This window comes from Ursus maritimus, unplaced genomic scaffold, assembly GCF_017311325.1.
Source record: "Ursus maritimus isolate PB19 unplaced genomic scaffold, ASM1731132v1 scaffold_2, whole genome shotgun sequence".
NCBI lineage: Eukaryota > Metazoa > Chordata > Mammalia > Carnivora > Ursidae > Ursus > Ursus maritimus.
This window is the reverse complement of record NW_024424452.1, coordinates 27,645,715-27,672,970: the sequence shown is the minus strand read 5'-3', so window position 1 is coordinate 27,672,970 and position 27,256 is coordinate 27,645,715. Positions and strand designations below refer to the sequence as shown.

Here is a 27,256-nt window from a genome sequence, read left to right as displayed (position 1 = left end):
GCCCCCCCCCCCCCCGTCAGCCGCACGGGTCCTGGGTCCTGAGGCTCACGAGCTGAGGACTGCCATGATGGGTGTCCTGTACTGAGGGCAGAGCCCTGCCTGGCCAGGGCTCAAGGAAGCTCACTGCCCAGACCTGACGTGTGCCTCCCTCTGTTTGCCTCAGCCCGGCTCACCCCCGCCACCCCAGCAGTGTGTCGTCCAGCACTCCCTGTTTGGGAGCCCCGTCCCCAAGACGAAAGACCCTCCCCGCTACGAGGAGGCCATCAAGCAGACGCGCAGCGCCCAGTCCTCCCTTCCAGAAGTAAGTGAGGCCGCGGTCCACGGGCTTACATTTGGGGTGTCATCCTCACACGGAAGCCTTTGTCGAAGATGTACTTGCCGTGACACAAACTTCAGAGCCAGGAGCCTCGTTTGCACTTTAAATGCAATTTTTTTTAATTGAAGTAGGTCAACATACAATATTATATTCATTTCAGGGGTACGACACAGTGATTCGACATTAATAGGCAGTACGGAATGCTCACCAGCGTAAGTGTAGTTCACACGAGTGTAGACCCACACCGTGGGTCCCACACACAGTTACTGCAGGATCACTGAGTGTCCCCTGTGCTGTACGTTACATCCCTGTGGTTTATTTTGTAACCGGACATTTGTACCTCTGCAGCCCCTTCACTTACTGTACCACCCCCACCCCTCGTCCCCTCTGGCAGCCCCCAGTGGTTTGTAATTTTGAGTCGGTTTCTGTTCTGTTGGTTCATTTGTTCTGTTTTTTAGGTTCCAAGTGACATCATTTGCTATTTGTCTTTCTCTGACTTCACTTAGCATAATTCTCTCTTGGTCCATCCCTGTTTCACAAATGGGAAACAGACTCTTTCTTAGAGCTGAGTAATGTGTGTGTGTGTGTGTGTGTGTGTGTGTGTGTGTGTGGTACATCTCCTTTATCCCTCCATCTATCAGTGGACATTTGGGCTGCTTCCAGATCGTGGCGAGTGTTAAGTAATGCTGCAGTAAACATAGGGGTGCATATATCTTTTCAGATGAATATTTCTGCTTTCTTCAAATAAATACCCAGAAGTGGAATTGCTGGATCATGTGGTAGCTCTGTTTTTAATTTTCTGAGGACCCTCCATGCTGTTTTCTGCAGTGGCTGCATCGGTTTGCGTTCCCACCAGCAGTGCACCAGGGTTCCCTTTTCTCCGCTTTCTTGCCTACACTTGTTATCTCTCGTCTTTCTGATGCAGGCCATGCTGACTGGTACAAAGTGCTCTCTGGTGGTTTCGATTTGTAGTTTCCTGATGATGAGTGATGTTGAGCATCTTTTCTAGTCTGTTGGCCATCTGGATGTCTTCTTTGGAAAAATGTGTATTCTGCTGTTTGGGGATGGAGTATTCTGTATATATCTATTAAGTCTTTCTGGTCTGATGTGTCATTCAGAGCCACTGTTTCCTTATTGATTTTCTGCCTGGATGAGCTATTAGTTGATTTCAGTGGGGTGTTAAAGTCCCCTACTATGACTGTATTACTGTCAGTGTCTCCCGTTAGTCTGTTAATATTTGCTTTATCTATAGATAGATAGATAGATAGATGATAGATAGATAGATATGTATCTGTGCATGTATGTGTAGATATAGATCAGGGGCTCCTGTGTTAGGTGCATAGATATTTGCAGTTGTTATATCCTCTTTTTGGATTGATCCCTTTATCATTATGCAGTGCCCTTCTTTGTCTCTTGTTACAGCCTTTGCTTTAAAGTCTGTTTTATTTTTTATTGAAACTCAGTTTAGTTAACATACACTCTATTATTAGTTTCAGAGGTAGAATTCAGTCATTCATCAGTTGCATATAACACCCAGTGCTCATTATACCAGAGCCCTCCTTAATGCCCATCAGCCAGTTACCCCACGTCTGTGTAAATATTGCTACATCCGTTCAGTTTGGTTTTTACGTTTGTTTGTTTACTTCCATTTGTATGGAATATCTTTTTCCATCCCTTCACTTTAAGTCTGTATGTGTCTTTAGGTCTGAAGTGAGTCTCTTACACGTGGCATATAGATAGGTCTTATCTTTTTTTATCTGTTTGGTAACCCTATGTCTTTTGATTGGAGCAATTAGTCTGTTTATATTTAGAGTGCTAGGTATGTACTTACTGCCGTTTTTTTAATTGTTTCTGGTTATTTATATATTTCTTTTCATAGTTCTTTTGTTGGGGCGCCTGGGTGGCTCAGTCAATTTAGTGTCTGCCTTCGGCTCAGGTCATGATCCCAGGGTCCTGGGATCGAGCCCCATATCAGGCTCCCTGTTCAGTGGGGAGCCTGCTTCTCCCTCTCCTTCCCGCTCCTGCTCTCTCTCAATATCTCTGTCTCTCTCTCTCAAATAAAATCTTTTAGAAGATAATAGTTCTCCTTTTGCTTTCTTTGTGATTAGATGACTTTCTTTGATGTAATGCTTGGATTCCTTTCTCTTTGTTGTGTATCTATTATAGGTTTTTGGTTTGCGGCTACCATGAGGTTCACATGTAATATCCTATGTAGATAGTACTCGATTTTAAGTTGATAGTTGCTTCCGTCAAACACATTGTAGAAGTACTACGTTTTCACTCCCCTTTTTATGTATATGATGTCATATTTTACATCTTTTTTATTTTGTGAATTCCTTAACTAATTACTGTAGATACAACTGATTTTACTACTTTTGTCTTTCAGCCTTCATACTAGTTTTATAAGGTAGTTTTACTACCTTGACTACATGTTTGCTTTTACCAGTGACACTTTTTCCTTTCATAATTTTCTTACTTCTAGTTATGGCCTTTTCTGCTTAAAGAAGTTCCTTTAACATTTCTTGTAAGGCCCCTTTAGTGGTGATGCACTCCTTTGACTTCTGTTGGCCTGGGCAACTCTTTATATTTCCCTCAGTTCTGAATTATAGCCTTGCTGAGTAGAGTATTCTTGGTTGTAGATTTTTTTCCTTTCATCCCTTTGCATACACTATGCCTCTCCCTTCTGGCAAAGTTCCTGCTGAAAACNNNCCTCACGGCCTCAGCTTCCCTTGTAAGTAACTAGTTGCCTTTCTCTTGCTGCCTTTAAGAGTCTCTTTAATTTTTTGACATTTTGATTATGATGTGGACATCCTTGGGTTCATCTTGTTTGGGGCTCTCTGTGCTTCTTGGACCTGGCTGGCTGTTTCCTTCCTCAGGTTAGGGAAGTTTTCAGCTATTAAGTTCTCTGGCCCTTCCTCTCTTCTGCTTCAGGGACACTTATAATGCAAATGTCCGTACACTTGTTGTCCCAGAGGTCTCTCAACCTATCCTCATTTTTTCTCTTCTTTTTTTCTTTTGGCTGTTCAGTTTCGATGATTCTCACTACGCTGTCTTCCAGATCACTCATCTGTTCTCCTGCATCCTTCAATCTGCTATTGATTCTCTCTTGTGTATTTTTCAGTTCATTTATTTTATTCTTTAGCTTTGATTGGCTCTTTTTTATATTTTCTGTTTCTTTGTTGAAGTTCTGAGTTCACACAGTCTTCTCCCAGATCCAGGAAGCATCTTTATGACCATTACTTTGAATTCTTTATCAGGTAGATTGCTTATCTCTGTTTCATGTAGTCCTTCTTCTGAGGTTTTGTGTTGTTCTTTCATTTGGAACATATTCCTCGATGTCCTCATTTTGTGTGACTCCGGGTTTGTTTCTGTGTATAGGTAGGCTAGCTACACCTCCTGGTCTTAAAAGTAGTGGCCTTGTGTAGAAGGCATCCTGCGAGGCCCAGGAATGCAGTCCCCGCCGCTCACCGGAACCAGGCGCTCCAGGGCTGTCCTCCGTGTGGCCTGTGTGCACTCTGCTGTTGTGACTGGGCCAGGACTTCTCTGGGTGTGCTGGTGGGCAGGGCAGGCAGCACTAGCGAGATAAGGATAGATGGACAGGGTCAGAGCTGGCTCCCACCAGTATTTACATGCATACACAGATTTCCCACAGAACCCTGCTCTTCCAGCACATGCCCTAAAAAATAAAAAGTAAGTCTCCTCCTATAACCCGGACACTTTCACAACTGCCGCTTCTGTTGCTGGGGTCTCAGACCAAGTGATAAAATGCACTGGCCCTTGAAGAGTAGAATCTCAGTTCCCTATCACCTTCTGACTCCTGCCCCCCTGATTTTCAAAGCCAGAGGTTCGGGGGTTCATCTGCCCATTGCAGATCCCCAGGGTGGGGAGCCCCCTTTGTGGGGCTTGATCCCCTCGCTCCTCCTGGAGGACCTTTACACGCACGGGTGACATGAATCACCATGCCAGAGATATGGCTCCGGACCACATCCCCGCCCCTCCTCCCCTCCCTGTGTGGCCCTTCTTTACAGCTTTAGCCGCGGCGGGGAGATGTTCTGTTAGTCCGCAGGCCATTTTCAGGGTGAGTCGCACTATAGTTAGTTACACACTTGATGTGTCCATGGGAAGTGAGCTCAGGGTCCTCCCACTCTGCCGTTTCCCATGCTTCTCCTGTAAATGCTACTTTAAATCAAAATACCATTCACTGTGAAGACTCCCCCACAGTTTTGGCAGCTGTGTAACCTGCAATTCCTGCTTACTCAAACTCAAGGTTTTTCTTTTAACTTCTCTTTGGCAGATGGGTCACGGTGAGGAGAGATGTGGTGACGGCCAGGGCGTGTATTTTATACAGGTTCCTCTTCTCTCTCTTTTTATTCCAGTATAATGAACATACAGTGTGAGATTAGCTTCAGGTGTACAATATGGTGATTCAGTAATTCTATACATTTCTCAGTGCTCATCTCTTTTATCTATTTCCCCCATCCCCCCACCCACCTCCCCTCTGGCAACCACCCGTTCTCTGGATTTAGGAGTCTGGTTTCTTTCATTGTCTCTTTTTTCTTTGTTTTGTTTCTTAAATTCCACATAGGAGTGAAATCGTTTGGTATTTGTCTTTCTCTGACTGACTTATTTCACTTAGCATTATATCCTCGGTGTCCATCCATGTTCTTGCAAATGGCAAGAGGTCATTCTTTTTTTATGGCTGAGTACTACTCCACTGTGTATAGACACCACATCTTCTTTATCCAGTCATCTATTTGGTGGTCACTGGGGCTGCTTCCACAGTCTGGCTGTGGTAGGTAATGCTGCAGCAAACAGTGGGGTGCATGGCTCTTTTCAAATTGGTGTTTCTGTTTTCTTTGCATAAATACCCAGTACTGAGATTACTGGGTCATAAGGTAATTCTGTTAATTTTTTGAGGAACCCCATACTGTTTCAACAGCAGTTTACATTCCCACCCACAGGGCACAATGGTTGCTTTTGCTCCACATCCTCATCAACACTTGTTATTCCTTGTGTTTGTGATTTTAGCCGTTCTCAGGGGCGTGAGGCGATCTCTCCTTGTCGTTTGATTTGCAGTTCCCAGATGAGTGATGTGGAGCACCTCTTCATGTGTCTGTTGGCCATCTGTGTGTCTTCTTTGGAGAAACTGGGTTTTTTTTGGTATTGAGTTGTGTAAGTTCTTTATATATTTTGGGTATTAGCCTCTTATCAGATGTATCATTTGCAAATATCTTCTCCCCTTCAGTAGGTTGCCTCTGTTTTATTGATGGTTTCTTTTGCTGTGCAGGAGATTTTATCCTGGTGTAGCCCCAAGAGTTTCATTTTGCTTTTGTTTCCCTTGCCAGAGGAGATATATGTTCAAAAAATGTTTCATGGCTGATAACCAAGAAATTATTGCCTATGTTTTCTTCTAGGACTTTCATGGTTTCAGGTGTCATATTTAGGTCCTTCATCGTTTTGAGTTTGTTTCTGTGCGTGGTGTAAAAAAGGCAATCAGTTTCATTCTTTGCATGTAGCTGTCCGGTTTCCCCAGCACCGTGTGTTGAAGAGATTGTGTTTTCTCCATTGTATAGTCTCGCTTCCTTTGTCATAGATTAACTGGCCATAGAAGAATGGGTTTATTTCTGGACTCTATTCTGTTCCGTTGATCTATGTGTGTCTATTTCTGCCAGTCTAATACTGTTCGATTACTACAGCTTTGTATCTTGAAAACAGGGATTGTGACACCTCCAACTTCGTTCTTCTTTCTCAAGATTGCTTCAGCCCTTCAGGGTCTTTTATGGTTCCATACAAATTTTAGGATTGTTTGTTCTAGTTCTGTGGAAATGTTGTTGGTATTTTCATAGAGATTGCATTAAATCTGTAGATTGTTTTGGGTAGTGTGAACATTTCCACAGTATTAGTTCTTCCAGTCCATAAGCACGGACTATCTTTCCACTTGTCTATGTCATCTTTAATTTCTTCATCAGTGTTTCATAGTTTTCAGACTACAGGTCAAGTTTTTTCCTAGGTATTTTACTCACAGTTGTAAATGGGATTGTTTTCTTAATCTCTCTTCCTGCTACTCCATTATTAATGTATAGAAATGCAATAGGTTTCTCTATATTAACTTTGTATCCTGTGACTTTACTGAATTTACTATCAGTTCTAGTAGTTTTTTGGTGGGAATATTTAGTGTTTTTTATATATGGTATCATGTCATCTGCAAATAGAAGTTTTACTTCTTCCTTTCCAGTTTGGATACCTTTTATTTCTTTTTGTTGTGTGATTACTGTAGCAAAGAAATTAAATTATATTTAAATATAAAAACTCCCAAAGTCCAGGACCAGAGTTTTTATATTACTTAATTTCTTTGCTAGTAATCAGTCTGTTTTGATTTTCTATTTCTTCCTGATTCACTTTGGGAAAGTGATCTGTTTCTAGGAATTTATCCATTTCTCCTAGGTTTTCCAACTTGTTGGCATACGATTTGTCACAGTATTTTCTTACTCTTTTGTATTTCTGTGGTGTTGGTTATTTTTTGAGTCCTCCTTTTTTGATGAGTTTATCTAAAGGTTTATCAATTTTGTAGGCGTTTTCAGAGAAACAGCTCCTGGTTTCATTGCCTTATCTATTCCATTGTGGTTATTTTTAGTCTCTATTTCATTTATTTCTGCTCTGATCTTTATTAGTTCCTTCTTTCTACTGGTTTTGGGCTTTGTTTGTTCTTTTTCTAGCTCTTTTAGGCTTATGACTAAGTTGTTTGAGCTTTTGCTGCATCCCAAAGATTTTGAACCATTAAGTTTTCATTTCCAGTTGTCTCTGTTCAGTTTCCTCTTGGATTTGTTGATTGACCCATTCATTGTTTAGCGACATGTTAACCACCACGTACAGGTGTTCTTTCCAGACTTTTTTCTTGTGATTAATTTTTAGTTTCATGCCATTGTAGTTCGAAAAGATGCATGATAGGATTTCAGTCTTATTGAGACTTCTATTCTGGAGAATGTTCCACTTCTACTTGAAAAGAATGTGTATTCTGCTGTTTTTGAATGAAACGGTTTGAATATATGTTAGGTTCATCTGGTCGAAGGTGTCATTCAAAGCCACTATTTCCTTGTGTTCTGTCTGGATGATCTCTCCATTGACGTAAGTGGGGTATGAAAGTCCCCTGGTATTCTGGACCACTGTCCATTTCTTCCTCTCTGTTAATAGTTGCTTTATGTGTGTAGGTGCTCCCATGTTGGCTGTGTAGCTATTTACAATTGTGATATCCTCTTATTCGATTGTTCCCGTTATCATTATGTAGCGGCCTTTGTCTTAAAGTCTGTTTTGTCCGATAGAGTAAGTATTACTCTGCCAACTTCGTTTTCACTTCCATTTGCGTGACAAATGTTTTCCATCCCTTCAGTCTCAACCTGCACGTACGTGTCTTTAGGTCTGAAGATGGTCTCCTGTAGGCAGCATATAGATGGATGTTGCTTTTTTTTATCCATCAGTCACCGTGTCTTTTGATTGGAACATTGTCCATTTACATTCAAACTAATTGTTGATGGGTGTGTACTTATTGCCATTTTGTTACTTGTTTTATGGTGGTTTTGTAGTTCTTCTCTGTTCCTTTCCTGTCTTGCCTTCGTCCCTTGTGGTTTGAGGTCTTTCTTGAGTGACGTACTTGGATTCCTTCCTCTTTCTTTTTTGCCTGTTACCGGTTTTTGATTTCTGATTACAGTTAAGTTGATGGATAACATCCTATGCATATAGCAAATATACATTGAGTTGATGGTCGTTTAAGTTTGCACCCATTCTAAAGGCACTAAATTTTTACTCCTCCCCCCTGCACATTGGATGTATACAATATCATACCTTCCATCCTTTTGTGAATCCCTCGGCTGATTTTTATAGGCGTAACGGAGTTACTGCTCTTGTGCTCCAACCCTCATACTGGGTTTTATATGATTAATCTACTTTTATTATGTACCTGTGAAATTTTGTCCTTCTCTCATTTTCTTCCTCCTGATGACGGCCTTTTCTTTCCAAAGGAAACCCTTTAATGTTTCTTGTGAAGCTGGTTTTGTGGTGATGAAGTCCTTCACGTTTTGTCTGGGAAACTCTTCTCCTCCCTTCTATTCTGAACGATATCCTTGCTGGGTAGAGTATTCTTGGAGGTTTTTTCCTTTAGCATTTGGAATATATCAATCATACCACTCCCTTCTGCCCTGCATGGTTTATGCTGAAAAATAAGCTGATAGTGATAGGGGGTTTCCTTTGCGTATAGCTGTCTTCTCTTGGTAAAAAGCAGTGATAGAGAATTTTGAAAGCACCATTTTAATGATTGTGTGCCTTAGTGTAGACCTTCTTGGGTTCATCTTTGGGGCTCACTGTCCTAGATCTGTATCTGTTTCCTTCCCCAGATTAAGGAAGTTTTTAGCCCCCTTTTCTCTCTTCTGGGATCCTGATAATGTCAATATTGTTAGGCTTACTGGTGTTGCTGAGTTCCCTTAAGCTATTCTCATTTCTTATTACTTTTTGTTCAGCTTGGTTGCTTTCCATTACTCTGTCTTCCAGCTGACTGCTCCTTCTGCTTCCTCTAATCAATGATTGATTCCCTCTTGTAGCCTTTTAATTTCATTTATTGAGTTCTTCATCTCTGGTTCTTTTTTATATTTGGGGATACATTCCTCTGTCTCCTTATTTTGTCTAAATCTCTGTTTCTGTGTACGAGGAAAGTCAGCTCCGTCTCCTGCTCTTGAGAGCAGTGGCCTCATGAAGAGGAGGTCCTGTAGTAGCGTGTGTCCTGCTTCAGGGTGGTCTCTGACGGGGGGTTGCGTGCACCCTACTGTTGTGGCTGAGCCTTCCATCCAGCTGGCTGCACTGGCCCACTTTGCCTGTTGTGGCCGGTTTGGTCTCTGTGCTGTTAAGGGGCCAGACTGGGCTGCCTTGGGCTTATAGTTGGATGAGACCAGATCCCTGCCTGGTCTCCAAGAGCCTTTTATTGGTGGGCGGGGCCAGCAGTCAGATCAGCTATCTGCCCCAAGCCCACTATGGGGCTGCAGTAGGATTGGTGTATGTGGTTATCTTCCCCTCTGCCCAGGGCGGGAGTCACTTTGGAGTGGAGCCAGCCCCTGCAAGGGCTGCTTAAAGTAGGGCAGGTTGGATGGTGTGAATGCCCAGGAGAAGGCGGAGCAGGGTGTGGTGTTAGCGAGGTAGGTGGCGGGTGTTTGCCCTGGTTCCTACAAGTGTCGGGTGTCTAGGCTCAGGCAGAGGAAGAAGAGTGCCCACCCGATCTTTAACTCTGGCCCAAGTTTCCCAAAGATCACTGCCTCTCCAGCCCCTGCTTAGTAAGTAAATCTTCCCTTCTACCAGGTGCTTTTCAAACTGCTGCTTCTATCTCGGTGGGGGTGTTTGGCTGGGTCTTTAAGGATGGGGACTCAGTTTCCTGTTGCCATCCAGCTCTCCCAGAGCTAAGCCCCATTGGTTTTCAAAGCTTCCAGTTCAGCTCCCCCATGGCTGAGTGCCTGATGGGGTCCTCTCCCTTCTCGAGGTTTGTGGTATCGCTCTCATTTGTGGCTAGTCTCGCCGTCCCTACCGCATCTGTGCCTCTCCTGCTCTTTTCCATGTAGCCTCCTTTCTACAATTAACCGTGGAAAGTCTGCTGTACCAGTGTCCGGTCACTCTCCTAGCTGTACTGGTATGGCTGTTATCTCGGTGTGTCTGTGGGACGAGGTGAGCTTAGGGTCTGCCTTCACCACCACCTTCCCAGAAGTTCTCCACAGGTCCCTCTTTTCTAAAGCCACCTTTTGTCAGGGTGGCATGAAACTGGCTTTGCACCCAGCTGGCCATCAAGGCTGCTTGGCCCCTACACCTGCCTCGTCCTGCTGCATCTCACTCATCCCCAGCACCCACCACTCCAGCAGGCCAGCTCCTGCAAGCAGCTTTGCTAGTATATTCAACAAATGCTCTTTGAAGGAGACAGACCCGTGGTCCTCCTGACTTCATGCGTACTAACACACAAGGTGCGCAAGGTGCTTCCCTGTCCTCTGAGCCTGCTCCCTCTGCCAAGGGATGGGAACACAGTTCCTGTCTGGAAGGGCGTCTAGCCGATGGCAGGCGCCCAACAATAGCCTTGTCGCCTTACCCTAAACCTTTCTCCTGGCCTCCCTACCCACCTCAGCTAAGACTCGGGTAAGTTTCCAGAAAGAACCCCTGCCTCACAGAGGATGCAGCAGGGGAAACTCATCCCACTCTGGGGGCGCCGAAAGAAGAGGACGAGACAGAGCAGGTCAGAGTAAGACTGTTCAGTCCTCACAGCCCATAGCAGGGCCCTCAGCCCAGCTGTGCTGTGCCTTTGGCTCCCACGTTCCAGGAGGTGGCCAGCCCCAGCCAGTCCCCTCAACCAGGGACTGAGTGGTCACCCTGACCTACCTGGTTGCTTGGTGAGCGGCCGCGGCAGCTGCTCCGTACCTGGCGGCAGCGTCCAGTTTGGCTAGGGCTGCAGGGGTGTTCAGGGCGGGCGGCCTCCCTGAGGGAGTATACAGTTGCCCCGTGCTTCGCACCAGAGGAACGTAACTTCGGTAGTTGTAAAAGGTTTCTTCAGTTCCATCCTTAGCAGGGGCCCTTCTCTGTGAGGGAAAAACCAAATTTCAGAAGTAGTTGTAAACATTTACACAAAGAATAGGAACAAATGGTGCTGACCTGACTGGCCTCCCCATTGGTGCATTAAGAAGGGACATCTGCTCTCCTCTGAGGGGAACAGGGATGAAGTGAATTGCAAAGAGTGAAAACTGCAATTTTTAAGAGAATTAATAGGAAGCATTCATCCTTCCTAACATGGTTCTCATGTGGAGGTTAATATATACTAGTCACTTGATACATGTAATAACAGCATAGAATGATTACCTCACTTTAACCTAAGACAGCTGATCAGAATCCTTGCCATTTATTGGTCTCTGGTTAATGTTTTAGAGAGCACGTGAGCCAGGGGGCGGGGAGAGGAGCAGACTCCCTGCTAAGCAGAGATTCCACCATGGGGCTTGATCCCAGGTCCTGGGATCCAGACCTGAGCCAAAATTAGACACTCAACTGCCGGAGCCACCAGGTGCCGCTATCTGGTATTTTTTATATGCCATTAAGCATCAAACTCCAGGCACCCTGAGATTTTTCTAATACCTTTACTCAGCCTTCCAGTTCCACTCTTGGTGAAGGAAGTCTTCCACAGATAAGAGCTGTGCAACCTGGTCCTAATGAAAAGAGCAGTAACATGAAGGCATCCACGAGTGAATAGATGTGCGGTCTGGCGAGCAGTCCACGCTCAGAGGAAGGGCCATAGACAGCATGAGTTCCCTCTTTTTGCTGCTTTTACTCTGGGGTCAAGCTAAGTGGTGACATTACTGGTAGCAAAACCATAGCCTTTATGCCCCAGGAAGTCAGAGAGCTGAGTTGAGAGCAGCCCAAAAGAGAAAGAACTAGAGGGGCGATCCCCAAACTCTGCCTGCCCACATCTCTAGCTGACCCCCAAGCCACATAGGCATTGCGTGGTCATAGCAGCCGAGCGAAAGATAAAAGGTGTGAGCTGTGATCGGAACTTCTGCCCAAAAAACCATTTTGTAACAGCCATTCATAACATGCAACGTGCAAGTAAGGAAGAAAATGCAGCCCTAACTCAAGGGCAGAAGGCAGCCCATCAACTATGACCAACTCCAGCTCGTCGAGATGTGAGACCTTGGATTTTAAAGCAACTATTATAACTAGCAATGACGTCAAGGAAAATATATTCCTAATGAATGAAAAATAGCAAATATAGAAATGATTTTTCATGAAATGGAAATAATAAAACTTATAGATGGTCTTCACAGGATGGAGAGGACAGTGAAAAAGGTAAAAACATAGTAGGTAAAAGGTAAAAAGTCAGTGAACTTGAAGACAGACTAGATTGGATAAATTTTATTGATCTGAATAACAGAGAAGTATTTTTTTTTTATGGAGAACAGAACCTCAGAGGCCTGTTAATTAAAATCAAACCGTCTAAGATGGGTATGATAGGAGTCCGAGAAGAGAATGAGGCAGGTCAAACAGTCTAAGAAATAATGGTCACATTTTGCACAAATGTGACGAAAGTCACGTTTATAACTTTGAGATGCTCAGTGAGCACCAAGCAGAACAGAGGGCCAAACCCTATCACAGTCAGATCTCGAAAGCCAGAGTTCAGGAGCAGACCTGGACAGCATCAAGAGAGAAGCAATATAGTGCACACAGGGTAACAACAATTTGTCTTACGGTCTTTTCATCAGAAACTACTGGAGTCAGAAAACAGTGGAACGAGGTCTTTAAAATTCTTAGTGGGGAGGAAGAGACTGTCAAACCAGCATAATCAAGTAAAAATGTCCTTTAAGAATGAGAGTGAACTCAAGATAAAGGAAAAATAAGAATTCATCACCAGAAAACCTACACTGTAAAAAATAAAACACCTATTAAAAGATGGAGGAAGTGGATCTTTATGTTTACAGGGGTTTTATATTTTATAGACAACAGTACGACATGAAATAACCTATGAGAAATTAAGGATGTTTATTGTATGCCTACAGTAACAACTAAAGTACAGCTTTTATAAAATAGATTTAGAATTCCAAAAATAAATCGAATATATGTGTGTGTGTGTGTTTTTTAAAGGACAAGAACCTTAGGAGGAACAACAACACGGCAAATCAAAGCAAAATGGTAAACCCAAACCTAATCATATCCCTCATTGCGCAAGACACACTAGTGGAGTAAAGGATACAATTAAAATGCAGAAATTATCAGAATGGCTAAAAACAGACCCAAGTAACTGTATTTTAAGATGTCTGCAGTGTCCTCCCTGAGCGGGACTGAGTGCATCACTTACAGAAGTGGCAGCGGTGATGATGCTGGACTTCTGGTACTAGATCATAAAAGGTTCGCCCCTCCTGCCTTGCTCTCTCCTGGACACTGCTCTGGAGAAGGGCAGCTGTCCTGCCACATGGACAGTCCTGCAGCACTCTGGGGAGGCCCCTGTGAAGGGAAACTGAGGCCTCCCATCAATAACCAGGACCAACTGGCCAGTCATGCAGTGAGCCGTCTCCACAAGGACCTTCTCCGGTGAAGCCTGAAGATGGCTGTAGCCTGGTCAGTATCTTGACTGCATCCCAATGGAAGACCCCAAGCCAGAACTACCCATCTAAACTGTTGCTAAATTCCCGAGCCACAAAACTGGGAGATAATAACTCTTAAACGTTTTAAGCCACTAAATTTGTTAGAATAATGTGTAATACAATAGATGACTAACGTATGCACCTACAAGAGGCATACTTTTTTTTTCATTGATATAAGATTTCAAAGATTATATTTACTTATTTGAGAGAGAGCGAGAGCGATCACAGAGGGAGAGGGAGAAGCAGACTCACTGCTGAGCAGGGAGCCCAATGTGGGGCTCGACCCCAGGACTCTGAGATCATGACCTGAGCCCAAGGCTGACACTTAACCGACTGACCCACCCAGGCGTCCCTGAAGAGGCATACTTTAAATACAAAGACACAGTTGAAAGTAAATGACTAGAAAAAGATACACCATGCAAACAGCACACCTAAGAAGTCCGGAGTAGGCAAAAGATTAGAACAGCCATTTCACCAAAAACAGATACACAGATGGCAAACAAGCACATGGAAAAATGCTCAACATCATGAGTCATTAGAAAAATGCACATTGAAACCACAATGCAACACGGCTACACACCTGGGAGATGCCTAAATTAAAACCACTGACCCTACCAAGTGCCAACGGGAACGTGGAGCGACTGGGAATACCACACACTGCTGATGGAAATGGAAAAATGATGTGATCACTTTGCAAAACAGCCATTTCTTAAAAAGTTAAACCTCTAACTAGCCTGTGATTCCAGCATGCCCCTCCTTGATATCTAGCCAGTACAGAGACTTGTACCCAAATGTTCACAGCAACTTTATTTGTAACAGCCCAAAACAGGAAACAACCACAACAAACCTCCGTGGCTACAAAGTATTCCTAAGGCATCCTCTCCAGCGTGGTTACATCTCAGAATTATTATGCTACATGAAAGAAGCCTCCTCCACTACCAAAAACACATATGCTATATGGATTCATTGCTATAAAACTCCAGAAAATGTCAGCTGAAATCCTCTATAATCAGAAAAACCAGTCACTGGGTTGTCCGGGGATGAGGGAACTCTTACGAAAGGCCACTGAGGAAACTTGCAGGGCAATGGGTGTGTTTGCTTTCTTGATTTTGTTGACAGTATAATGGGTGTATACATATGTCACAACTGAGCAGACTGTGCACTCTATGTAAGTGTAGTTTATCTGGGTTAGCCAACTCTCAGCAAAGCTGAAAAAACGTAGTATGATCACCTTTACACATAACCTTCTATTGTTACCTAAATGCGAATGAATAAGGTATTTTTAAAAGTATTAGCAGCCTCTTAAAATGCAGTGGCGAAAACGAAGGTAAATGTGCTGGTCAGCCCGTCTAGCTAGCGGCCCCATTCTTGCTCTGTGAGCTAATCCGCTGTGACGCACCAGGTAAATGGTTTCACGTCTGCGGTGACCTCCATGTCCTCCAAACTATCGAATGACAGAGTAGAACTAGACGTTCTGTACGGACGCTTAGCGCTCCCAATTGTATGATGCTTCCGCGCCCGTACGAAAGAAGGCTAATTTCTGTTCTCCTCTGTTGCAGATTTCCAATGCGCACAGTCAGCAGATGGACGACCTCTTTGATATCCTCATTAAGAGTGGAGGTAGGTCACAAGTCACATCACACCCCGGCCGAGTAACCTTTTATGCCAAGTTTATGAACATTCTCCTTTAGCGCTCACGGCCTACATTGGAGTAGTGAGAAACGTTTTCTAATTCCAACAAAGTTTACTGTTTTCAATCTGTTCAATTAGGACATTAAAACAACTTATAAATAAAGGGAAAGTCACTGTTTCACAGCTTCAAACAATAACGTAATGTTAGATTTATCCATAGATCTATGCCTTCTGAAAACAACAGACCATCTCAAAACAGCCAAGTAGAGCCAAATTTAAACTCCACGTTGAAAGACTTCAAAACCTGGCCCACACACAGACGACTGTGACGAGACCCATGCGCTCCACTGCGCACACTGGTGCTGTAACAGCCAATTTCCCCGGTCCAGGCTCTAGCAACTTAGGGGAAATTTAAAGGCAATTTTAAAGCACTTTCTACATATAATTAATCTTAGACTTTATAGTGTATCATCTTAAGGGATAAGGGATATTCACACACACACACACAAAATCAAGGATATCTCTACCTCAGCAAATGTATCTTTCAAAATAAGTATAAAAATCAGAAGGGGGAATGAAGCATGAGAGACTGTGGACTCTGAGAAACAAACTGAGGGCTTCAGAGGGGAGGGGGGTGAGGGAATGGGATAGGCCGGTGATGGGTAGTAAGGAGGGCACGTATTGCATGGTGCACTGGGTGTTATACGCAACTAATGAATCATCGAACTTTACATCAGAAACCAGGGATGTACTGTATGGTGACTAACATAATAAAAAATTAATTAAAAAAATTAAAAAAATGCAATGAATAAGCAAAAAAATCAGTATTTTTAAATTGAAAATGCTATTTTGGAATAAAGTACTCTTAAGTTACCTTGATGAAAGGAGTTTTATTCAGATTTTTAGACATTGGTCAAAATCTCTCCGTTCATAGCAGGTACTATTTGGGTTTGAAGACACAAGGAAATCCTTGATGCTTAACTATAGGTCTACATGTGCAGATAGATTTTTTTTCTAAGAACTACATTGGCCTCGCAAAATAACTTATGATATATCTACGCTATGGAAATAAAAAGACACACATTTCATAGCTTTTTTTTTTTTTTTTTTTTTTTTGCCAAATCTGGTGAAAGTAAAGACTTTCTAAATGATTAAAGGGAGTAATTTTTACAGCCTAAATTTAGAAATTAAAATGTGACGTCATCAAATAACTCATTTTCTACAAGGAATTTTTTTTTTAATGGCAAAGTATCCAGGGGGTATATTATTTTATTGTGAATTAGTGGCAGTGATATTGAAAGCAGAGATGTAAAGAGTTGATTCTGAGGCTGGTTACCTAGCCCTGTGAGCTCTGAGAACAAGTCTAGAGCTGACTACAGAAAACAACAAGCAAGCAGCTGTACGCAAGAACACGCAGGGAGAGGAATCAGTCCACGTGGTCGACACAGTTGACAGTTCACACACAGGAGTCAGAGCGTAAGTGCTTTCACTTCCTTCTGCATCCCAGTCACGGAGTTCCCACAGCTCTTAGCAAATCCATTTCTCCTCCCATATTCGCATAGAAATGGAACCAGTCAGGTACCCATAAGAAAGTAAAAAGAAACTCTCATTCAAATAAACCAATCTAAATGAGCTCTGGCAGCTAGAGGGTGCATTCTTGTTCTCCCTGAGCTAGCAAAGAAAAACACGTAATTAGTGCTTATGAAGACATTTGCCAGATCTTCAAGATTTTAGGTAAACTCAGAAAATGACAAAAAAAGTCAGAAAAATTAGGTAAAGAAGGTCAAAGGAGCCATGTGCTTTAATTCGGGAATAAAAGAAGACAGCATTGTATCTCTTTAGAACTTTATGCAGAACATATATGGCTGGGCACACAGTTCAAGTATAACGATAATAGGAAAAAGCATATAATTAGATCTTTCATGATATTCAGAATGGACTTCGTGTCTGCACACATGGGGGACACACATTTTCACTTTAAGGGTGGCGACCACCATGATGGCCTGTCCACAAGACCCTGCCTGAAGCCTGAAGTAACTGAGAACAAGGACCCAAAGATCAAATACTCAAATAAAACCACTGACTCCTACCTAGTAGCATATAACTGCTTGTAATGCTTACCACTCTTACTAAAAAGGACAGTAAGCGTATCAGGAGGTTATAAGCTTGAATGTTTATTTAACTAAAATGAGCCATTGTCCTCTAGGTTACCGAGAACCATACCTGACCGATAGCATTCTCTTCCCCCCACCCCTACGATGGACTGTGTCTGAGTCCTCGCTAGAGAGTGAAACAACTGTCCTGGTAATTGATAGAAACGTTTAAAGAGTAGTTAATCGTTACTTACTGATCACTTCGATTCTTTTGCACAGAGATTTCCCTCCCTATAAAAGAAGAGCCTTCGCCTATTTCCAAAATGAGACCAGTGACAGCCAGCATCACCACAATGCCGGTCAACACAGTGGTGTCCCGGCCACCACCCCAAGTCCAGATGGCACCACCCATCTCCTTAGAACCCATGAGCAGTTTATCCGCCAGCTTAGAGAACCAGCTAGAAGCTTTCCTGGATGGAACTTTACCTTCAGCCAACGAAATGGCTCCACTACAAAGCAGCACTGAAGACAGAGAGCCCTTCTCTCTGATCGAGGACCTCCAGAATGATCTGCTGAGTCACTCGAGTGTGCTGGATCACTCACACTCCCCCATGGAGACTTCTGAGGCCCAGTTTGCTGCCAGTACCCCCTGTCTGTCCCTGGACCTTTCGGACTCCAACTTGGACAACATGGAGTGGCTGGACATTACCATGCCCAACACGTCAGGACTCACTCCCCTCAGCACAACTGCTCCTAGCATGTTCTCTGCTGACTTCCTAGACCCGCAAGACCTGCCGTTGCCATGGGACTAACATCACAGATTTCTCTTCCGCGTTCATGACGTTTAAGAAGAGGAAGATCATTCTAAGAGGTCGGTTTTTAGAGACAGAGCCATAGTTGCGTTGTTGCAATGACAGTATGTTGTCACAGGAAGAACGGATAGGTGGTCACAGCCTGGAAACCGAGTGTGAAAACATTTCACTGAGCCCGGCAGTGAATTTCTACAATTTAACCTAGTACAGGGCCTTCTGAAAAATCACTGGTCGAAGAAGACTCACCCGTTTCTCCAGACTTCGGCAAAGAACGGATAGATACGGACCTACGGAAGAGTGGCGTGTGCAGGACAGCGACGCGAGGATTCTCTGGTCATCAACTGAACTACATTTACGCCTCTGTGGTCACCTTAAGACCCACATACAAGGCAGACCACGCCACTCCAGCGCGAGTGCCGGTGGCGGGAGGTGCGCGGTCCCTGCATGCGGTTTGTCCTCGAAGTGGCCAGAGCCCAGCCCCGGCGGCAGAGACGGCGGGGGACGCCCGTTCTGAGCCAGCTTCCAGCTGCAGACTTCCACTTCCATTTGGAAACCAACATCGTTTTTCTGTGTTTAGTCTGTGATTTGGGGAATCTTACCGTAGCTTCCCAAATTTAAATTTCAGTGGAAGGTCTTTCACCGTCACCAGACAACGTCTCCAAAATACTGTCATAAACCACCCACTGTACGAAGTCCACGTATCTTGAGAACACTGAAAATTCTGTTAGCAACCTTGGGGTTGATTAGATGGATTTTGATGTGTATATTAGACATTTGTATGTACACTCTGACATTGTGATATGTACAGCCTGCAATGGGGTAAGGAATTGGGTATCCAGTGGTCCTACTTGTTTTAATGACTATTTCTAGAGTACTTGAGCCATGTGTATTTCCATATTTAAAGAAATGCTGATTTCAGGTAACCAGATCCATCTCAAAGAACCAAGGAAGGCTTTAGTGTAAAGTATCCTTCTGAGCTGTTGAGTTGCAAAGAGAGGGCAGAGGAGAAGTGTGCCGGGAGCCCCCCCGAACGTTCCTGCAGGGGCTCCGGGTGAGAATCTGAGCGGGCTGGCCGCCAGGCCCCAGCTCTGGCCCCCTCTTCTCTGCCGTTTTCCCTGACGGTCATTTTACAGGCTTGTAACTGGATGTCATACCCGAGCTCTCAATAGGTTATCAAGCCGAAGAGGGAAAAACTGGAGGTTTTACTAGTCGTTTTATATAGAGAAGTTATCACACATTTGCTGAGTAGTTTCCTAAGAATTTTCTAAAATGCCAACTATCACAGGACTTACAAAATTATTTCAAGCTAGTCATTTAAGGTCATGACAAAATGTAAATAACTGAAGAAAAAAAAAACAAACGCACCCTGAAATCTTCCCAAAAAGCATGAGGTGTTTGTTCAATAATATTATCCTGCTCTACTCCTCACTCCATGCACACCCAGGGGCAGGTCACTTTCTCTGGGTCCTTAGCTGGCAGTAGTCCCCCAGGGCCTTGTAGGAGCCGACCTGACCCATTATTTGGAAAGAATTTGGGCATCACTGCTGGGTTTGTGCTTTGCCTAAGAGCTGATCTTATTTCAAATCTTTATTTTGGTTTGTAGATTTTACTGCATCTAAGGAAAGTTTGTTTTTCTAGTATTCAGCTGCCCAGAACACTGGAGCCCTCTGCTAACTGGCATTTCCCAGCTTGAGAGACTTCTGAAGGGTTCAGGGCAGAAGCGGTTATGCTCAGTGTGGTCCGAGGGAGCAGTTTGTGTTTAGAAACTGGTAATCCAGCCCCTGGAATCCAGTCACCTGGTTCAGCAGAACACCAAGAGTATGTCATCCCGGGCGGGACGCGCGGCCCAGTCTGTCGCTTCCGGAAGGGCCTGTCTCTGGGGACAGGGCTGATGACTTGGGCAGGTACTTGTCTGGGGGTGGCCTTGGCTGTGGGTTTGTGGCGGGGGTGTCCCTGCTCCACACGTGGGCAGTGAGCACCGCCCTCACTCAGAATGAAATGGCTTAAGTGAGCACCAGATATCAGGGGGACTGTAGAAGGCAGGGGACCGGCTAGCACTGTTGACTCTCACGGACTTTGCTTCCCCCATCCTGAGTTGTGTACCCGGATGGTTTCCTAGCCCTCGGCTCTCCCCGTTGCTTTTTCAAAATAAGGTCTCAAACATGCCACAGGAAGGGTGCTCTCCAAAGATACACGCTTCCGTGCAGACAGTGCCACCCCACTAGCCGGCCTGCCTGCTTTGACTAGGAATTGCTGAAATACCCGCTTCGCACCTGCCTTCAAACCCGGGCTACGGGGCTTCCTCGAAAGGGAAGGCAAGGAGCCTCCCGACGCGAACTCCACCAGCCCCCCACTGGCACCATTCCGCCGGGCCCCCCGTCCTGGCTGGGGCAGCAGGCTGGGCACGTGTGGCATGAGGACCACCGTCCAGGGTCCCAGCTCCGTGTTCGAGGTCGAGGCAGGACACACACGTGTGCAGCAGGTGACGTGACCAAAGACGACGCTGTCATCAAGGCCCCTCTGACCAGACCCGCTGTACACAGGGTCAGCGACGGGAAAGGTGTGCACCACGGAGGACTACCTTTATCATCACGGCCACGAGAGCACAGGGCAGGATGGCTAGGACGCGTGCGTGTAGTGTAGACGTGCAAGTGTGTCCCATCTCTTGCAGAACATCATACCGCCAAGGAAACAAGCAGCTCCTGGCCATGCGCTCTCTCCCGTCCAGCCTGACCTCCCAGAATATTCCTGAAGCACCGCGGCATCAAGCTTGCCTCTCTAGGGTATGCAGGTACCGGCTCACGTCCTCGGGGGCGGGATGAATGGAGAGTCGTGCCAGAGCTCCTCCAGGCTGTGCGAGTCTAGGGCCTGGGGTCCCCGCGTACGTCTCGGCAGCGCGTGTCCAAGGAGCCCCTGCAGCGCATTGGGGGGGGGCGGGGGGAGGGGGTGCCGGCGCTCTTCCTGGGTTGTGCGACCTACTGTACAGCATTTGCCACATACTTGTACCTAGACAGGTTCTCCTTCCGTGGGATTTCTTGCGCAGATACTCTGTGTTTTATAGGACTATTTTTATAATACTAGAGAGATCCTATTTAAGTTTCCTTTTTAAAAACTACCCGGTCTGTGATCCACGTAACTGACTGGTTTAGCAAGTGCGATTCCCGAAGGCAGGCTGTGCGGCCCCGCGGGCTGCTGCCAGCTGCCAGCTGAGTCACGCCCGAAACTGTGCGGCCAGCGGCCCCGAGTGATGTGCCCGGAGCGCGTCACCCGTTTGGTCACCAGAGTGGACCCAGGCTTCGTCTGCCCTCACCCCCAGATCATTCCAGGCCCCTCGCTTTCTTTGGCGCCCGTTCAGAGTTCCCTCGCTGAAACCGGAGGCGGCGGCTGGCCGAGCAGCTGTCCCCACGAGGGCTGGGACAGTCCCTCTCCCGTCTACAAACAGGCGTGCCCGCACCCCGTCAGGCCCCTGCCGGCCGTCACTTTAGAGAGGGACGGCCCGTTGCTCCAGATTCACACGGAACCCTCCACGCTTTGTCCCCCCTCTCCGCACACACACATCCTGACGCCGGGCCACCAAGCAGCGTACCGAACCGTCCACTGCCCTGGAGGCCACAGGAGGAGCCCCGGTGAGCCAAGCGCGTCAACTGGCAGGTCAGCTCCGCGGAGGAGCACAGCTCACGGGGGCAGGTCTGGGTGCTCGCTGAGCGTCCGACCCGCACTTCGGCGCATCTAAGGGGCCGCCGTCACAACTGGAAAGAGCAGGACGCGGCCCTTCTTTGCCCCAGCTCCCACCCTGCCCCCGCGCGGGTCGGCGGGCCACCCTTTTTATTTGTGAAGTGACTGTGCCTGCAGGACCACAAAGAGGCCCACGTGTACTCCCCCCTGACCCTTCCTTGCAGTATCCGAGAAGTCCCTGCGTCACCGCAGGGCTTCCGACCCACCATCTCGGATTCGAGGCCTGGACGTCAGAAGCTGCACGTGTTTACGAAAGCGCGCTCCTCCCTCCGCTCTAACACATGGCTCTGTGACTCGGGACCGGTCACCCTTCCGTGACAACAGGACGGCAGTCTCAGGCCAAAGGTGCTGTCTGGAATCAACACAGGTCCTTGCCCATCATCGACGCAGCCGGTCACGGTCAACAGAGCTTTGTGCCAACGACTAAGAGAAAGCTTTAACCAAGTTCGTAGAATCACCGAGACCCGTAACGATTACCTCTCGACGTTATGCTGTAAGGAAACTTGCTGACTGGGGAGGAGGAGGGAGCATTTAGGAAAGGGTTTAGTATCTACCAAAAGTACTTAACCTCAAGTAACCAATAGTAATGCAAACTTGCTTTAAAAGGAACCAAAGGCATTGCCAAGTTTTTGCCAAAAGGAGGCACTTTTTATTTAAAATTTGAGACTAACGAGATCTCAACAGTCAGTCCCAAAAAAGGTATTATCCATTTAAGGTTATAATTTTCACAAAGATGTAGATATTTCTCTTGTTTTCATGTAAAATAGTATAGATTTGTTTTGTTGGTTTAAGAATAATACATATTCAGTAGTAATAGAGTTTCTTCCTAAGTGCAGATTAGTTTCCTTTTTTCTTGCTTGCAATAGAAACACAGCGTGATAGGTGTTTCTCTTCTTATTTTCATGGTCACATTATGTCTCAGCATCTCACTTTATGAAAACAAGGAGAAAGATACCAACCTACAGAGCCCCGCTTACTAAAGCACTAGCTTAATAAAAAAAATTATGGCAATCGGGGGTCCATTCATGTATTGCCTTTATGTTGTTTTTTAAAAGAAAACCATGATGCCTTTGTATTTGCTGTTTGCACCCCTGAAATCAATTCCGTATCATGTCCGAATGCCATACATTTTGCACATGTACTGTACATAGTGAGGCATACTGTATTTTTATATGTGTGCACATGGATCATCAGATCTTTTGTACATAGTGGCAGTATTGTAGCCAATCGGGAAACGTTTGATATCTCAGCAATTTTGCATTTTTGTGTCTCAAATAAAAAACATTTTGATGTACTACAGTTCTTGCTATGTGGAGGGCGAACCATGCCCTACGGGTCGGGTGGGCCACGGCCGAGCTGGGCGCGGGCACGGGTTTCGGAGGAGACCCCAGCTCACAGCAGCTGGCCACAGACTAAGCCAGTAGCCTCACCAAGGCGAACTCTGTAGCTCACACGTCAAGGGGGCCACCCTCTGCCAAGCCCAGGAACGCGGGATACAAAATAGAAGCGGGGACTGGCTGAACTTGAACATGACTGCATTGACACCAAGGTCATGGTCATTCTCCGACAAGTAGAAGGAAACACTGAAGGGAGGGCGTGATCAAGCCTGGAGGGCACGTCCTCCACTGGCCAGACATGCACACTGTGGGAGCGATAAAGCCCCAGCAAAATTCCCCAGAGACCCAGAGAATCCTTCAATGTAACCGTTTCAGAAAACTATTTCTATGAGGTGTTTTTATCAACCATACAAAAATAGTCTTTAGAATCGGGTATTCTTTTCGTAAAATGGCACTGAATTTTCAATCCAGAAGCCCATAGTTAACAAAGTTCTGAGGACAACAGCATTATATTTTCTACCTCGCTCCAGTGCAGTAAAACAGCCCCGAGTCAACCTGACTGGCAGCCATCCCTTTCCTATCGCTGTCTGACTGCAGCGGCCACACGGGAGAAAAGAGATCACGGGTTACCTACCTACAACAAAATGGTCATTATCGGTGACAGGAGGGACCAAGACAGCAGCCTCAACAGATCAGTAGGCACATGATGTTCCCAAGGGCCTAAAACATTCGTCACCTCACACGTTACCAGCCAGTGTCCCTGCCTGGGGGGGCAGAGAATGCTGTCAAAGGGAGCAGGCAGGGGGCCCCGGCCTCGGAAGAGAGGCCACGGGACAGAGCAGGGGTCTCTAGGGAAGGTGCACGGCCGACATGGCGTGAGCACATGGAAAGGACGTTCCAGGCAGAGGGAACAGGCGGGGCGAGACCAGAGTCAGGAGCGACTGGGGCTGAAGCCCTGCCGTGTGCCCGGGCACAGGCTAGATGCTGGGTGCGGCTGCGGGACACCCTCCGTGCAGAAAGTCTGAGAAACAAGGTCTGCACAGGTAGGGGATAGCCGGGCATTCAAGGAACCCGGGCCCAGAGGGGCCACAGATTCTTCTGTCGATAATTCGGTTAACCTTTGGGTAACACAAAGCCTTGGAAAGCTTTTCAGATACTGGACACGGCCATCATTCAGCATCTTCATAAGTAGTCGCTCTAGAGTCCAAGTGAACAGCAAATCACTTGTAAACGCAGACACGCCCATGCGCTCCGAGATGCAGGGAAAGGAGCAGGAGCCCGTCCACGCTGCAGACACCAGCACGGAGCCAAGGGAAGACTGACTTCATGACAGACACAAACCACGTGTCCCCGACAGTTTAATGTGGTCACACAGTCCTCTCGGAGGTTTCTCGTCCCCTCATGATGCTTCCCTCTCCCCTCCTTCCACAAATAGCTTAGCTTCTGATAGGTCTGACAGCGGTTCATTTGAACCTACTTTAACTTTCCACGAGAAACCACATCTTGCTACCCTGCCCGTCTTCTCTGTTAATGTTTACAGCAAGTTACTAACATTAAACCCGTACTGTCATTAGACAAAAAGCAAAGATGCTCGACGTCTGCAAGTCCCTCTTGTTGCACAGAGGACCGCTGACGATGGTCTGGCAGGCAGTCACCCCAGCGGACTCACCCCTGGGCCACACGTACAGGAGACTCGAAACCATCTAAAATCCAAAGGATAGTACATGGAACTTTCTCCAGAATAGACCATATACTGGGTCACAAAACAGGTCTCAACCAATACGAAAAGACTGAGATTATTCCCTGCATATTCTCGGACCACAATGCTTTGAAACTGGAACTCAATCACAAGGAAAAATTTGGAAGAAACTCTAACACTTGGAAACTAAGAACCATCCTGCTCAAGAATGATTGGGTAACCCAGGGAATTAAGGAGATTAAACAATTTATGGAGACCAACAAGAATGAAAACACATCGGTCCAAAACCTACAGGACACTGCAAAGACAGTCCTAAGGGGAAAATACATAGCCATCCAAGCCTCACTCAAAAGAATAGAAAAATCTAAAATGCAGTTTTTTATATTCTCACCTCAAGAAGCTGGAAAAGCAACAGAGGAACAGGCCTAATCCACTCACGAGGAAGCAGTTGACCAAGATGAGAGCAGAAATCAAAACAGAAGGAAAGCTACCAAACTCATTCTATGAGGCCAATATTACCTTGATCCCCAAACCAGGCAAAGACCCCCTCAAAAAGGAGAATTACAGACCGATTTCCCTAATGAATATGGACGCCAAAATCCTCAACAAGATACTTGCTAATAGAATCCAACAGTACATTAAAAGGATTATCCATCACGATCAAGTGGGATTCATACCTGGGATGCAAGCGTGGTTCAATATTCGCAAATCAATCAGCGTGATACATCATATCAACAAGAAAAGACTCAGGAACCATATGATCCTCTCAATCGATGCCGAAAAAGCATTTGACAAAATACAGCATCCTTTCCTGATTAAAACCCTTCAGAGTGTAGGAATAGAAGGTACATTTCTCAATCTCATAAAAGCCATCTATGAAAAGCCTACTGCAAATATTATTCTCAATGGGGAAAAGCTGGAAGCCTTTCCCTTAAGATCAGGAACTCGACAAGGATGCCCACTCTCGCCACTATTATTCAACATAGTACTAGAAGTCCTTGCAACAGCAATCAGACGACAAAAAGGGATCAAAGGTATTCAAATTGGCAAAGAAGAAGTCAAAATGTCTCTCTTTGCAGATGACATGATACTCTATATGGAAAACCCAAAAGAAGCCACTCCCAAACTATTAGAAGTTATAGAGCAATTCAGTAACGTGGCAGGATACAAAATAAATGCTCAGAAATCAGTTGCATTTCTATACACGAATAACGAGACCGAAGAAAGAGAAATTAGGGAATCCATCCCATTTACAATAGCACCAAAAACCATACGTTACCTTGGAATTAACTTAACCAGAGACGTAAAGGACCTATATTCTAGAAACTATAAATCACTCTTGAAAGACATTGAGGAAGACATAAAAAGATGGAAAGATATTCCATGCTCATGAATCGGAAGAATTAACATAGTTAAAATGTCTATGCTACCCAGAGCAATCTACACTTTCAATGCTATCCCGATCAAAATACCAAGGACATTTTTCAAAGAACTGGAACAAACAGTCCTTAAATTTGTATGGAAACAGAAAAGGCCCCGAATCTCCAAGGAACTGTTGAAAAGGAAAAACAAAGCTGGGGGCATCACAATGCCGGATTTCGAGCTGTACTACAAAGCTGTGATCACAAAGACAGCATGGTACTGGCACAAAAACAGACACATAGACCAATGGAACAGAATAGAGAACCCAGAAATGGACCCTCGGCTCTTTGGGCAACTAATCTTTGACAAAGCAGGAAAAAACATCCAGTGGAAAAAAGTCTCTTCAATAAATGGTGCTGGGAAAATTGGACAGCTACATGCAAAAGACCACTCTCTCACACCATACACAAAGATAAACTCCAAATGGATAAAAGACCTCAATGTGAGACAGGAATCCATCAAAATCCTAGAGGAGAACATAGGCAGCAACCTCTTTGACATCGGCCACAGCAACTTTTTTCATGACACATCTCCAAAGGCAAGAGAAACAAAAGAAAAAATGAACTTGTGGGACTTCATCAAGATAAAAAGCTTCTTTTTAAAGTCAAAAAAACTAAGGAAACGGTCAAAAAAACTAAGGAAACAGTCAAAAAATCAAAGAGGCAGCCCACGGAATGGGAGAAGATATTTGCAAATGACACTACAGATAAAAGACTGGTATCCAAGATCTACAAAGAACTTCTCAAACTCAATACATGAGAAACAAATAAATCAAAAAATAGGCAGAAGATATGAACAGACACTTTTCCAATGAAGACATACAAATGGCTAACAGACGCATGAAAAAATGTTCAACATCATTAGCCATCAGGGACATTCAAATCAAAACCACATTGAGATACCACCTTACGCCAGTTAGAATGGCAAAAATTGACAAGGCAGGAAACAACAAATGTTGGAGAGGATGTGGAGAAAGGGGATCCCTCTTACACTGCTGGTGGGAATGCAAGTTGGTACAGCCACTCTGGAAAACAGTGTGGAGGTCCCTTAAAAAGTTAAAAATTGAGC

At 45.3% G+C, this 27,256-nt stretch overlaps 1 protein-coding gene across 1 annotated transcript in view; it reads left to right on the top strand.

Moving 5' to 3' along the window:
* Positions 1–23,024, top strand: part of MRTFB (myocardin related transcription factor B) — a 184,326-nt gene extending 161,302 nt beyond the window's left edge. The window contains exons 14-17 of the mRNA XM_040635306.1: positions 164–301; positions 15,018–15,078; positions 17,463–19,899; positions 20,667–23,024. Coding sequence (XP_040491240.1) covers positions 164–301; positions 15,018–15,078; positions 17,463–17,995 — 732 coding nt within the window. The 3' untranslated portion in view covers positions 17,996–19,899; positions 20,667–23,024. The remainder of the gene's footprint in view (positions 1–163; positions 302–15,017; positions 15,079–17,462; positions 19,900–20,666) is intronic.
* Positions 23,025–27,256: the final 4,232 nt, after the last annotated feature.